At 40.7% G+C, this 15045-nt stretch overlaps 1 protein-coding gene and 1 long non-coding RNA gene across 2 annotated transcripts in view; one reads left to right on the top strand and one right to left on the bottom strand.

Annotated features, from left to right (window-relative positions):
• The window catches only part of LOC128873648 (uncharacterized), a 19683-nt gene extending 5531 nt beyond the window's left edge, over window positions 1-14152 (bottom strand). Inside the window, exons 1-3 of the long non-coding RNA XR_008456456.1 lie at window positions 13819-14152; window positions 6329-6790; window positions 4035-4217 (exon numbers count right to left, since the gene is read on the bottom strand). This is a non-coding gene — a long non-coding RNA (uncharacterized LOC128873648). The remainder of the gene's footprint in view (window positions 1-4034; window positions 4218-6328; window positions 6791-13818) is intronic.
• Window positions 6778-12270, top strand: LOC128873647 (uncharacterized). The gene is made up of 8 exons (XM_054117348.1): window positions 6778-7119; window positions 7501-7563; window positions 7834-7899; window positions 8078-8119; window positions 8196-8293; window positions 8356-8466; window positions 9657-9838; window positions 11737-12270. Exons 1-8 carry the CDS (start codon window positions 7078-7080, stop codon window positions 11913-11915), a joined length of 783 nt encoding a protein of 260 aa, XP_053973323.1. The 5' UTR covers window positions 6778-7077; the 3' UTR covers window positions 11916-12270.
• Window positions 14153-15045: the final 893 nt, after the last annotated feature.

Genomic DNA, 15045 nt, shown 5'->3' with positions numbered 1-15045 from the left:
CGGTTTAGCAACATTGTTGGACCCGATTTTTGCGGAATTTTGCCTTTTCTGAGACTTCAACAATGTTGCAAATCGAAGTAAATCGATTTTTTCGGGTTAGCAACATTGTTGGACCCGATCTTTGCGGAATTTTGCCTTTTCTGAGACCCCGACAATGTTGCTAACCCGAAAAATCGATTTACTCCGATTTGCAACATTGTTGCCCTTTCGTTTATCGGCATTTTGCCTTCTCTGGGACCACAACACAAACTGCAAAGGAAACTTATGTGAAATGCAGAAGAAACTAAATAAGGAAATGCAAAGGCAAGCAACGGGAAATGCTATGGTAATTAAAGGGAAATTAAAGGAAAGTACAAAGGGAAATTCTTATGGAATGGAAGGAAAATGCAAAGGAAATGAAATGGAAATTGTAAAGGAAATTAAAGGAACAAACAAAGAAAATGAAGGGGCAATGCTAGGAAAATTAAAGGAAAATGCTAAGGAAATTAAAGAGAAATTCTTATTAAATCAAAGGAAAATGCAAGGGAAATTAAAGGGAAATGCACTGGAAATAAAAATAAATGATAGGAAAAGGCAACGGGAAGCGACAAGAAAATGCAGCTTTGTTACCTTCCTAAACGTCGCAGCATTGTTCATAGAGTATGTAGAGTTGATATACTCAAAGAGCAGCTATAATAAATTTCACCTAGATTAACATCAGTCATAGAAGTAATTGAGGAATGACAAATTACAGACAACGTTGTTATTTTATATTAATAATTTCCTACGTTAAACATTTACTTTTAAGTGGACAATAAAGGGTGCTTGATCTCGTTATGAAAGTAATCCCAGCGCTCCTGTCAGTTTCCTGATTAAATCACGAGGTCGTCCCGTCCAGCGGAGGAGAAAAACTTTTCGCTAAATATCAATTTAACACGGGATACCAATTCCAGCGCGAAACGTCAGCCTCTGCTCGCAGAGCAGCCTTCCCCCCCCCCCCCCCGAGCGCTGCAGCGGTATGAGTCGAGTAAGGACATTAATGAGATAAGGCCGTCGGAGAGGGTGGTTCCGGTAATACCGAGGAGCATTTTTATAACGAGGATCACCGCAGCGAAATCATCCCGTGGGAATAGCAGGGATGGATAGAGGACGGGCCACCGAAACAGTCATGGATCTATACTAGTCAGGGCCAGAAATTAATTACTTTGGGGGACCATTTACTTCTGTGAAGCATTTCACGATAGGCACACGTTACTATTACGAAATATCTTGTTATTATAATTAGAAAAATTTAGGTACTTGTAGGTACAAAATTGAATAGACAATGGGTAAAAGGAGAGTCTAGAAATGTTAATGTTGTCAGCAGGATACAGAGAAACTATTTTAATTAACAAATTAAAAAATAATGAACACTAGTAGGACCCCCTTATGTGCAGGAGTATACTTGATACTCGTATAGGAACGTGCGAACAATTATCCACAAGCAAACATCTAAACGAGTAAGTAAATAAAATACCACGAGTAATACAAGTCAGGTACGTTACCAAACAATCTCGAAAGAATTAAAAAGAGCAAGCTCTCGTCAGAGGTTCGCTCAAAGACCGTCAACCAATCGCCCCGTCTCGCTGGCATCCTTTGCAGAGGATCCAGGACCAAGCGAAAACGCAATTTCCAGGCGAGGGAGTCGAGTGCCTAAGACAAACTCGCGTCGTCTGGTCGTTTCACGAGCGAGTTATCGCGCGATCGGCGTAAGAGCCGTAGATAAAGGCGAAGAGGACAGAGGACTCCGTGTAGACGGGGGAGGAGTAGCGCAGGATCAAATTGGTCGGGCAGCGAAAACAGGATAACGCCGGAGGACCGTCGATTCTGAGCATCCTGCGCCTAAGCAGAGGCGAGCAATAGCATCGGGAACATAATCGATTTGCCGTGAACTCATCCGTAATTCGGGGCCGCGGTCGCAGCGGCGTGACAAGAAAGTCTCGACGCTGGCAAAGGAGCCAGCGAACCGAGAAATTACTCATCGTTCTGATTGAGGTTAATTAATTAGATAATTAAGTCGGACCACTCCCCCGCGCGGCGAAGGACGACGACGCCTGGAGACGCCGGGTCGCGGAACTTCTCTCTGTCTTCCCCCATCCGATCCCTCCTACTCCCGCGGGATGATTACGTGATCTATGCTGCGAAGAAATTTAGATACTGGAGCTGTTAGTGACTGGTCGAAGAATGGAACCGAGGATTTGGATTTTGCTGACTGGAAAGCGAGCTTTGCTATTGGCGATAAAAAGGCTTGGAGCAGATGTTGATGATAGTTGGTTTTAATGGAGATGCAAGGCAATGGCTGTGGTATTAAGTGAAGACAGTGACAGAACACGAAGACAGTTGAAGGTAGAATAAGTCGAAGAAGAACCCAACGTGACGCGACGGTAATTTAGGTACGACGATTATTGTGTAAGAGTTGAATAAACCAAGTTTTTACATACCTATAATCAGTCTAAGCATTCATTTCTCGATCCTTAAATTGCCCTAATATTCCCTACTTTTGCTTTTAATAATTGTAATATTATCGCGGGAGCATGTATCATCTGACCACGCGACAAAGTAACCAGCAATCAGCGGTCGACAGTGCCGCCATGCGATTCCATCCCCGACACGAATCATTTATCCCTACACGCCACCCTCGCCCCATCTTCCAAATAATAACACCACGCACCCTGGCTTCGGAAACTCCCGAATTCCGACCGACAAGGTCTTCATCCCCTGTTCCTCCAACCCCAGTGGTTCTTAACCGTTTCAAGCTGTCACAGTTTGAAATAGCAAATTATTATTAGAGATCTGGATTAGGATTGGTCGGAATAAAACAGTAAATTATTATTAAATGTCTCCACTGCACACTTGAACACAAGAGGACTGCAGCCTGATCTAAAACTAAACACCGATAATATCTATTTTGCTACTTTCCAAAGAAAAATTAATTTCCAAAAGAACTCCCACCCCCAAAAATAAAACTGTAAAATATAAAATTTATTAACCCTCTTTCCCAACATTTACTGCTGCTAATGGTTAAGAATCACTGCCTCTAGTCCGTCAGAAACAACCCTCCGCGGAAACTTTCGACGTCCATAGGTGCCACCCACGCGTACCAGTGTAACTGACGTTTTTGACGCATCAAGTGGATTCCCAGGCGTTCTCCGCGAGACTACAGAGCGTCGATATCGGCTACTGTTTTACATAAACAACGGGGTCGTTGTATCGAGGCACGAGGGTCCCGGAAATCGCGGAAGGGTGACACGACGGAGATTCCTCCTAAGTGATCTCAAGTGTTTTCGCAGTGGTGCCACTGTGTTTGCGCGTGGAATTCAACCCCCTGCGCCAGCGACGCTTTTTAAGCTTGGTTTAACCCTGGCCCCGGGGCCCATTTCGGTGCCTCGTATTTAGTTAGTCAACCACCCCCCGACCCCCGAAGGCGCGATGGGAAACGACAAGTGGCGTCTAACGCCCCCTCCGCCCCTGTAACTGGCGAGTCACGACCACCGCAGCCTTTCATGTGCTAATTCCTGTTTATTTAATCGAACGCTGACGCCGATCGCTACCGCGAAAGGGCGAACGATCGCCGGGGGATTAATTTCTAATATGGTTTAACGTGGTCGGACGAGTGTGGGCTGTTTGGATCAGGACTGGGTGGAATCCATTGGCATTTAGAAGCTTGCGTGCAGTTTTAGGGATTTTTCGTTTGGTTTTATACAAATTTTGAGGAGGTGGATTGCTAAATATTAATATCTTTTTAACCCCTTGTAGCTTGAACTTGGAAGAAAATGTGTCGAAACATCTGATTACGGCATGCGTGGCCTTCAGTGAAATGCCAAGGGGTTAAAAACCTTCACGTTTATACAGATTCAAGCTCATATAAAAAGTTATTACTTTATTAAAGAGAGAGGTTGATTGCTGACAGAAATTTATGTTTTAATTATATAGTAGAACTGTTTATCGTATGAAAATAATGTTTGTGCAATTAAGAGGTTACTCGGGACATTTATAGAGTAAATGAGGCACTGTACCTGTCGACTGGAGAAGTAAATTGCATTCTACGTAGATTTCATTATTGGTGAACAGCATTTCTAAGTCGAGCGTGAATGAGAGCAGTTGTTAGACGGTAGAATTACGTTTGACTGTTGCTAAGCGCCAGAATTCAGTTTCGTTGATCTACCTCGGTTCATCGACTCCTTTAGAAACACGTCTACCTGCAATGTTAATTTAGCAAATGTAGGTGTCGGTGATGATTTATTTACAGCAGTGCCACTCAACCTTTGTTGTCTCGTGTTCCTTCTCTGAGTTTTATTTTTACATGCATCTCTTCCCCTCTTTATATGAAAAATATATACCGCCAACAAATGTGCTCTGAATTTTTCTATAAAAACTATATACACCGAGTAAAGTAATTTAATTTTAAATTAATCGAATCACAGGTTCGGTTTAAACAGATCCCTCTATCAAAAACGAATAATGAAAGAACGGATAACCGTTCCCCAACGAAACAAGAGCAAACCCCGTACGCCAGAGAGCAGAAATAGAAATTGAAATAGCAGAGTGAAATCATACAAACATAAATTAAAATCCAATATCATATACACACGTTCCGCAATATACGGTTCGATTCTCTCAACGTTTTCATGCTAAATTCTTCTCATAACTATTAACCAAACTCCAAGTCAACCGTGCGATCGATGTTAAGCACCGTATTTGAATAAGTTCTCGTTTCGCGTGGGACGTTAACACGCCCGCATTTCGCATACTTCTTTAATCAAGCGAGGAAATCGCGCGTAACACGGAAACCGGGGCTGGCAAAGTGTTATTAACGCGCGATATATCGCGACCAGTGTTCCGACGATAATTTCGACGCCGCGGTTTTAGATCGAACCTCGTAAAATTATAAAGCTCTCCTGGCCAGATAAAAGCGCGGACGCCGCTGGCCAATTAGCATCTCCGTAAATCATCGGCGAATTACTTTACGAGCTGGACGCGATGGGATCGCTTTGACTGCGTCTCGTCGGCCATGCTCGACCAAGGATAATAATGATTCACGATTCGAGTCGCGTTTTTAGTAGATTCTGCGATCTTTTTTATTGTGCACTATTGTGTCATCAGGTGTTTTGGACCGATTCATTTTTTGAGCAACGATACTAAAGGTCTCAACAATGTTCTTTTTGTTACGTGTTACTTTGGTATTATACTTCCTATTGTTGAATAATCTGGCAGACGATATTTCAGAATATTTTAGAATATTTAGAGTTAAGACTGAGAGTTCGAGGAATTTCTAGTGTTGAAGATTTCAACAACGTTCTTTTTATTTTTATTTTACCTTCTTTCACTTTTCTATCTTCTTTTATACTCCCCATTTTCCATAGTCTGGTAGTTTAGAATAATATTCCTGTTCCTACATATTCCTCTAACTGCAGACCTAACCCAGAGACCAGACTCGATATTAATGATTCCGTCCCGTTTAATCACATTTTTTATTTTTTAATTTTCTTACTTTTCGCGCTGGCCGGCTGTCGCAGTCGCGGCTCCGTTATCGGCGACATTATCAGCAGCGCTCTGCCGTCGTTATTGCAAAGACCGATCGATAACGCAGGCGATTGCAAAATTAAGTCATCCGTTCAGGCTCGCGCGGACGCATTTTAATAATATTCCAGCAGATAATCGTCGCGATCGTGATTTCTAGCACGACTGACTGTCGTTATAAACCCCGTGTTCTCGGTAACGATGCTGCGCGAAGAATTCCATTATATTTCTATTTCGAGGACGATATTGCGACTCTGCGAATGGAATTCTAAAGGTTAAGCTTTTTAATCGTATTTGGAGTTGCGAAAGTTAAATTTATTCCGAGTATTATGCTCTCTTAAAAAGTCGACCGATACTAGAGGATTCAATGCGTCTAATTAAGGTGTCGAAATATACCGCATTTGTCTGAACACTCGTTCTCTGTAATTCTAATTGAATTCCACTCTTGATTACCGCCGTGAAAATGATGAAAAAAGGAAAAATAGCGTGACTCATCCGTGGTTCACGCTATCGCATAATATGAAGCCATTATGAACAGGTGAGTCACGCCAGGTTGGACGTGTTACTTCATAGTGTCAAATAAATTTCATAATCTAATCTTTCATTTTTCAGCTGCAACTACTCGCGGCACTTGCAGCAATTAATGATATTAAAATTGTAGAGTATCGCTAATATATACACCGAACCGTCGCGAAACACGAATTCAACACACGAAAGCACAATTCGTACTCTGTCAGTTCCAATCTAATTAAATTTTCCATTTCGTTCGCTCTATTCTCGCATTACTAACCTCGGATTAACTCCGCGCGATTTTCCGCGTCGAATATTTTTCTTCCCTTTCGTTAAACGCCAATCCTCGCGGAATAGTAATTTCAATTGATTCCTCGTTATCATCGATCCCGGGTTCGCAGATTCGAATTTCGATTACCAAAATCAATAGAATTATTTCGACGGCTGGCTCATTTTACCACGGAATAGGATGTCTGGAATACGACTCGCGGGAAACTCGATTCCTCGACAGTCGATTATTCAACCCCGGCCGAATTCGCGATGTTGTAGCGTCGGTCGACAGGAACCTCGTCTCTGGTTTATCGGGGAGACGTGTCTCGGGCTTGTGCATTTTTTATCGTTGACATTTTCCTTCTCGGCTTCCTCGTCCCCGCGAGCTCCGATGAATCACTCTCGCGAAAATGTTCTCGCAGAGGCACAGCTACTTCTACAGGCTGACTAGGTCCTATCCCGTCCTGAAACTCTTCGACGTTTACGATCGTAGGGTAAGTTTACATTTAGTTACTACAAGCAACTTTATTTTATCAAAATAAAACATAGCCTATATTACTCAAGGACAGCGTAGTAGCTTTCTATTACTGAACAAAATTTTGAAATCGGTTCATTAGTTCCGGAGATTACCCCCTACATACGAACAAATTTTACTTCTTTATAATATTAATACAGATTTGCATAGATTCCGAAATTTTCTTTGCTTCGCAGTCGTTCATACGGACGTACGTTTTGGACAATGTCTACATTTGCTTGTTGATGCACATTATCTTCTATGCGGCTCTGTGGTACGCCACCGTTGTGAGTATCGTCATTTTTGTCGAATACAAAGTAGATATAAATATAGATTTGAAGAATTTCATGACGAACAAAGATGTTATTTCTATATGACACTTTCATGAATAGTTTTACGAGTAGGGTTAACTTTTGGAAGAGCTACGAATCTAAGATTTGCTTGAATTTTTGGTATCCTTCTCATAACTTTCGACGCACAGGAGATATTTAAATGCCCATCTGAAAGTCTCTGAAATCAAATTTTCTCTTAGTAATGGCTTCACACGTTCGTTAACGTCTCCACGCTTGCATCTAGATTCAGATTTTCAGGAAGTCCGTTTTTAATTATAATGAAACAGCAAACAAAATAATATACGAGGTTAATAATCACGAGATCGTGGATCGCAGGTGATCAGAAAAATGGAGAAGTCCAACGCGCAGATGCTGAAGGTGGTGAGGGAGAACAGAACGGTGCGTCGGTTGTTTATCGTGGCGATATCTAATATAACCCATTCGCTGCCAACTACGAGTTCTCTCCAAATTTAAATTAATTGCAATTACTCGAGGGATAAATTTGTAGCCTTTTGTGTCACGAATTATTGCAAAAGAAGATCGTAAATTTTTGAAACAATAAATTCAATATACATCTGTATTAAATCTTGGCGTCCGAGGCAAAAAGCCTTAAATTTTCCTGGCAGTGAATGGGTTAAACGATTGTATACAGACTGCTGACTATTGCAGAGACTGGAAGACGTCGCCGCGTTGAAGGACAAGAAGACGGAGTACGAGGAGGTGGTGATCAAAGTAGTTAGTGTCCAATCGAACCACGATAATTAGAATAAAACGTCTGACACGTTGACTACCAGACACAGGCAGGTTCCACGAAACCTGAAAGCACGTTCTGACCGTAATACCTGCGTGACGTTGCAGTCAACGTGTTAACAAAAGGGGGACAATTGCCTAAACCTCACCCAAAATCTTGCAGAAGGAAGCACAGAAGGTGACCTCAGCACATCTCGAGAACGAAGTAACTTAAAATTCACCTAGCTCGACTCCTAAACCCTAACTTCCACGCAACACAATGTACAATTGAAATTATTCAGTTGCGGAGGCTCAGCACAGAACTAATCGCCGCCGCGGAGAAGCTGTCGGACCTGGAGCAGATCGTCGAGAAAGTACCAAAAAATAAATCATTCCTCGCGTTTCAGCCGTTCGAGTCTGCTGCAACTCAGCGATTATTATTAAATAGCAGTTGATTTCCAGTACAAATCGTGCGGGAGGGCGTCCGAGAGCCCTGCGGGCGACGTCGCTGACCGAAAAGCCAAACTCGCGGCGAACCTCCAAGGAGGAACGTCCTCGTTCGAGGACCTCAAGGTGGGTTTCAATTAAACGGACTTCGCCAGCTCATGCTGGATCCTCTCTCAGCGTGACGTTCTGTAATTGTCACGTGAATTGCTCGAGCGGTTTACCTCTTACTACCCCGTTCCTGTAACAATTTCAACGAGCGCCGCGGCCGCAAACCGAGCGGACCCGACGCAAACAAGGACAGATTGCCGGGGAATTCTATTACAATCCCGCGACTAGGAGACGCGACATGTAAAGTTACTTCGGCGTCTGTTAACGAAATTAAGCAAAACCATGGGACTCGGTTAGTTAAGACGCATTCAATAGGACTGGCGTGATTACGAGCGAATACGAGCGACGAAAGGAACAATATTATTATTGGGATTAGTTGGTATTATTGTTAGGATCCGCGAGGGGAGCTAATCGCGTAATATTGACGATGTCGATTCGAATCGTAGCGCCTGGTAATCTCTGATGGGCGATAATTGAAGATGGAGTCTACGATGATTCGTGTACTGTTCAGAAATTTCCGATTCTTGGTTAGATTGGGGCTTTCTGAAATGTTTGAATAACGGCATTAACCAGTTAGCTGCCGCGAATACTCATTCGGGGATTTTGGAATTTTACGTGCACCAGTCAGCGTAAAAAATATATTTGGTACGCCTGACAGTTTGGTTTCATTCTGTATACAGTAAATCCCATAAATATTCGTACCCTTTATGTCTATCGAAGAATTTTGACTAAATTAAATAATAGCTTCGATGTTACCAAATGAATTTTTCATTCAATATGAATATGAATAACATAGACTTGGAAATATGAAACCTACCATTTAATTTAAACAAATTTCTTCGATACACATGGAGGGTACGAATATTTATGGGACTGACTCCACAAACAAAAAGTTGAGAACTGCGATGAAATAATGTACATTGTTTTTTTTAAACTCCCTTTACGATATAAATTCAAATAAATATTGTAGAATACATAAATAGAGATGTAGCTTTCATCTAACGGTATATAAAATTAATTAGAAAGAATAGCCAAAAAATAATCGTCAGTACACATTTTATGCAACATTATGTGTGATATTTTATTTGTACACCGAGCGAAAAGATTTGAAATTCGTCTGTAAGTTGAACGGAACCGAAATGGAAATTTGGGTGTTTATGGGTCAATTTGGATGTCAATTTTCATGTGTATCGCGTGTATTTTCGAAGATTTTGGAACCGTCCTTTCCACCGCCTCTACCTCCGCCCAGAAAATATGGAATCTTTGTCGCTCGACCTCCTGGGCAACGTCGTCCGTCTCCCGCGGCTGCAGCTGCAACTCCAGCCCCAAAACTCGGATTCAAGTAACAACGCGTCGGTGGAAGCTTCCTCGGAGTCCATGGCTCCTCGACGTGAGTGCTTTACACTCTCAATTTATTCATACCACTGAATATTGTTAACAGAAACGCGAGGAAACTTAAAATATTTAGGAAATTAGCGAAGACTAATTCAGTCTTTGTTGGAAGCAGTTCATAGACGATTTAATAATGTTCTTAAATTGTCCTTGGTACTATAATATTACAGAATAAATCCAGGGTAATAAAACATTGCAATTAAAAGAAATTGATTAACTTTTTAAATTGCTACTTACACAAGAAACTCAGATCTTTTCAGCTTTCTAGTTTTCACGATAAATGAGACCCCATCCTGAGTGCCTTGGTTTCCATTTAAAATAATATTTAATCGATTAACGTTGTTTGGAAGTTACTTAACCCTTTCAGACCTGGCGTCCATGATTGAGGACACAAAATTACCGCACACAAAATCGACATTATCGTTTAGGGCGAATGTCCTTATTTGTGCACGCGAGGAAAAACCAGTTTTCCTCGAAAACTACATTATTAGGAATTTCTTGTTTATTTTCTCTATAATAATGTTGATCCAAGTTGATCCTAAAACTTAAATTACATTAGTACGAATACATAACAAGTTCTTAATAAACTGCTTCCAACCTTAACAAATTTGAAAGACACTACTGTAAGGTCTGCCACAATTTATTTCTATTTGTCTATAAATCATCGGTGCGATTAGTCTCGCGAATCGATAATGTAAACCAGTGATCTGTAATGATAAACTCAGTAGAAATTGAAAACACGTATCGCGTGTCTTATACACGCGGTCGCGACTAATCGAACATGAGAACTCGTTGGCCCAATTATCTATCGTATATCTCGCTGTCTTTTCTTGAAGTTCGCTTTATTAGATGATACTTTCACCAGTTTAGAGTACCGTTGGAGCATTCAAATGATGGCTGGTAGAAAGTTTACCGTATTACGCGAGGGGGCTCATATATTCTTCGTTGACAGGCAGGTTATTAGAATCTACTAATCTATTCAGTAATGTTCAGAAATCGTTCTACGTTAATCTGACAATAAAAATTCGAAACGTGGGAGATCGCTTAACGCGTTAATTACTATTTTAAATTTCTATGGTAATCTGCATTATTTATGCATTCACTATTGTAGATGTGCTTTCTTATTTCACGCACTAAATCAGTGCTCCTTAATCTTCGTTTCTCGAAAGTGTATCTTCAGAAGTAACGAAAACTCGTGGCGAAACCACTACGTGTTACCATTATTTATTCAGCATTATTGAAACCCGCTTTTAAAGTGAAGTGCTTGCAAATTTCATGTGCAATTAAATCATTTCATATTTTTCAATTTAAACGTTTTACGCGTTGATCGCTAAATCGACGGGTGGAAATGAAAACAAACACTCCGGAGATTCGTTTAACACTAAATTAAATTTTGTATCGAAAAATTCCAATCAAGTTTTCTTTATCTACCGTTGATAAAACCAAAATGAAATTTTATGAATATAAATTGTACACGCTTCGTGCGTATAAAAGATTAAATCAAATAAACAATATACCATACTAAACAGTACCATTCATCAAAACATTTCAATAAAACTCGGAACTCTGCTCGTTCGGTCATCATTTATTGAATTCACCGTTGAAGTAGCAATTGCCTCTAAAACGACACGAATTGTTTTCATTTAATCCGCAGACAGCTAGAGACCTTAAGAGGTGTTAAAATTCGCTTTCTCTTGTTCTACCGCGAGTAAACTGCGACTAAGCGTTCATTAGGGGCCAGGGAATCACATGTCGTAACTTTCTCGAATGACTTTTACGAAAGCCAAGACGTCTATTACGCAAAGCGAATAAACGGAGTCGTTCGTATATCATCGATTCGATTTTTCAGAGAGAGGAGCGACTCTTCACGATTTCACGGTGTTATGGTAATTTTAGGCGGAAGCAGAGCCGTCTGGAGCAGCGGCGATTATCGGGACGACAAGAGGAGAAGACGATGCGGAAAATTTCGACGTTTCGATGCCAGGAAGCTGTTCACGGAATCGCTGAGGAACGTCACCCCATTCACCAGGTCCTTGCTGGGCCTCGCGACACTTTTCACCAGGGAGAAATTTTAAACTCGCGGGACGTTTTAATATTTACAACTTTTAATAAATCCCCCTTTGAACAGAAAAACTGCGCGTGTGTTTTGTATCGCCGATCCATTGCCTGACTTGTTAATTGAAATAATTGCAGGACAGTCGATTAAGTAACGTGACACGGACGACTGGGTTTCGAAGTTTCACTTCTAGTTTTTACGTTCGCGACACTTAGGCAAATTAATCGCGAGAAAAGTGTAGCGTGACATGAAAAATGATATGTTTATGGTAGGAAGCGATATTTACGATTAATGACTTGATTGGTAGTTGGGAACGAATTTCTCTTCGATGATCTGTAACTATCGTAAATTCCGATTTGAAAGTGCAACTAGCCGGGTAGGATATGTTTCTTACCAGGCTAATTGTTTGTGCCGCGACTGTAAGACGAGCCCCATTGTCGAGTTGAATGTTCGCACAATTACCGAGAACCGACGACAATTTATTCTCGACCTTCCCTAATGTGGATCATTTCGTGCAAAACAATACGATAAATTGAATCGCCGAATCCACTTCCGTAAACATGTTCTCGATTAATATTCATTAACGGCTTGCAAATTTTATACATTTATACGTGTATGCAAATACGAAAATACGAATACTAAACGTATACATATTGCATGCGTTTATGCAAAATGAAATTATTAATACATTAATCTACGAAATTCTTACAATGTCATCTCGCGTTGATCCCCGAGATACATTCCCGCGATATTATCAAAATAAACGCGCCTTTACGATATCGCTACATTATTTCGCGATATATTTCCTCGCGCGTGCGTGCTTTGTGCGCGATTTTAAAGTTATCGTACACCATGAATGCATAAAATCCTCGTGGGTTCTATTCATTACAGTAACAATGCATGTATAATTGAAAGAATTTAAATTCTCGTTCGGAGTCAAAGGGTTCCGATAATCGAGGGAAACTCGCGAAAGTCGATGTAACAATGCTCGTTATAAAAGCGTCGATTAATTTGCAAGCGGAACACCAACGAACCGTCGAGGTATGGAGGAGAGAAGAAAAAAAAATTGGGGCCGTATGTCAGACGCGTTAATTAATGACATCGACAACGTCACGTTCATGCAAATGCACTTTCCCAGACATCCCGACGCGCTTCTCTCGTTATCTCGCATTTTTTCGCAATGTAACGATACCGCGTAACGCTTGTTTACTAGGCTCGACACTGCTGATTAAACCAGACGTCGTTGTTCCTCGAAGCGACGACGAAATGACGTTTACTGTGGTCCCTTGGGGGCCGACGAAGGAGCAAACGGTGAATCTAAAGTTTCGTACAGGACAGAAAATACACAAAAAATACGTGTATCTTATTTATCGGTTCTTTAAAACATATCCGAAAATCAAAACAATCGGAGGTGGACACCTAAAAAGCTTTCCTTGTTAGTGTTAACTCTTTATTTACTGAATTTCTCAAAAGTTTTTTAAATCTCTGCGTCCATCTTGGTCTTACATCATCTTATAGAGTTGTCTCTAACGAGCTTGTGCTGCCATCCAATAATTAAAAACGAACTTCATAAACGTATACTTGAAAGTCACAATAGGTTTCAAAGCGTTTAATTAATATAATACCATGAGAAAATTGTCGGGACTCACAAGTCCCGCCAGTAAACAAAGTGTTAAAGAATAATCTTGTCATAGAAATAGGTTGAAAAGAATAACAAAATTAATCTTCACAACGAGAACAAGCATCATACAATGATGCCTGAAATTATATTCCTATATAGCTTATTTCCTTTCAATTAAATTGTATTCAAACAAAAATGTACGATACTATTCAAAAATAAAGCAAAGTGATTTTTTAATGAAACACACGCATACTTTCTAAATATTTCTTCTACCCCAAAACCATTATCATTGACAACCCACCTAACGTACACTCCAATTGTCCATCTTGGGTTGCTCCCATTTGCATACTTGTTACTTAATGGTAACCTTAAGTCCGTTCGCGGTCATCAAGGCATTGAATATTCATCTCGATGCACCTACCGATCATTTAACTTGCCCCATTGCACCAGCAGCTGTTACACGAAGAATTCACTTACAGTAGAATGTCACCGGTTCCAAGTGACGAACGAAGGAAGGGAAAGTGCGAGTGAAAGAGATCTCATCTAGCCTTAAACGAATATAAAACTCGAATATAAAACATCCTTCTTCCTGCTCTGTCGAATCACTGTGATCTCGAGGACTTCGTAGCTGCACGTCGCACAGAGTCCACAATGTAATAAACGCAATATCATTGTATTACCGTGGAACGTATAGCAATCTCGACTCGGGCGCACGCGAAGTGGGAGTCCTCTCAAGGCGAGCGAGTAATTGCACCCGATTAAACGTACCTGAAAGAATTTATTAAAGTTTCGCGGATAACAGTTTCCAAGACCGCGCGTCGCTGATCCCAGACGCGTTCATATCACTGTCCTTGAGGAAACTGGTTGCTACGAAAAAATTCTCTTTGTTCCAGCCACGTTGTAGATCCTGGAGGCTACTCGACTTTGTCTGGTAAGGAGAGAAACTCTGTCAGAAAATAATCCTCTCTGGGTAAAATGGACAATTCTGTACTCGGTGGCTTTTAGAATAATTAAATTGGAATTGAAGGACGTCTAAGACAGAAAAAAATCTATTTTTAATGTCCATCCATTTTGCAAAGCTAGTTTGGCGCAGGGTGAAATTTATATTGTCCGTTCTTTAAAATTTATGTTGACGTCCTCTAAAAATCTGTTTCATTTTTAATCGTGCTATCTTACTTCAAAGAGGTAATTGCATCCTTTCTTATATTAATTTAATTCTACTCGAGTACTACCATGATAAATTCGATTCTAACATTCAAGATACATACAAGCATCGTACAGACATCTTTATAATTCTCGACAATTAAATCTTTATAATTTCCAATCGCAGCATGCTACTCCAAAGAGATAATTACATGCTTCCATTGTTTTCAGCAAATTCTATTCACGCATTAATTCTGTAAATCCAATTATGAAATTCAAAGGTTCCAAACACGATCTTCGTACAGAATCATAGCATAAAGTAAGTACCATCCCATTCAGGTCTGGAAATTAATTATCCCCGAATTCCTTTGGTTTAAGAAATAGT

Source organism: Hylaeus volcanicus, chromosome 3, assembly GCF_026283585.1.
Source record: "Hylaeus volcanicus isolate JK05 chromosome 3, UHH_iyHylVolc1.0_haploid, whole genome shotgun sequence".
Classification (NCBI taxonomy): domain Eukaryota; kingdom Metazoa; phylum Arthropoda; class Insecta; order Hymenoptera; family Colletidae; genus Hylaeus; species Hylaeus volcanicus.
The sequence above is the reverse complement of the archived record's forward strand: the minus strand, read 5'-3'. Positions and strand labels throughout refer to the sequence as shown.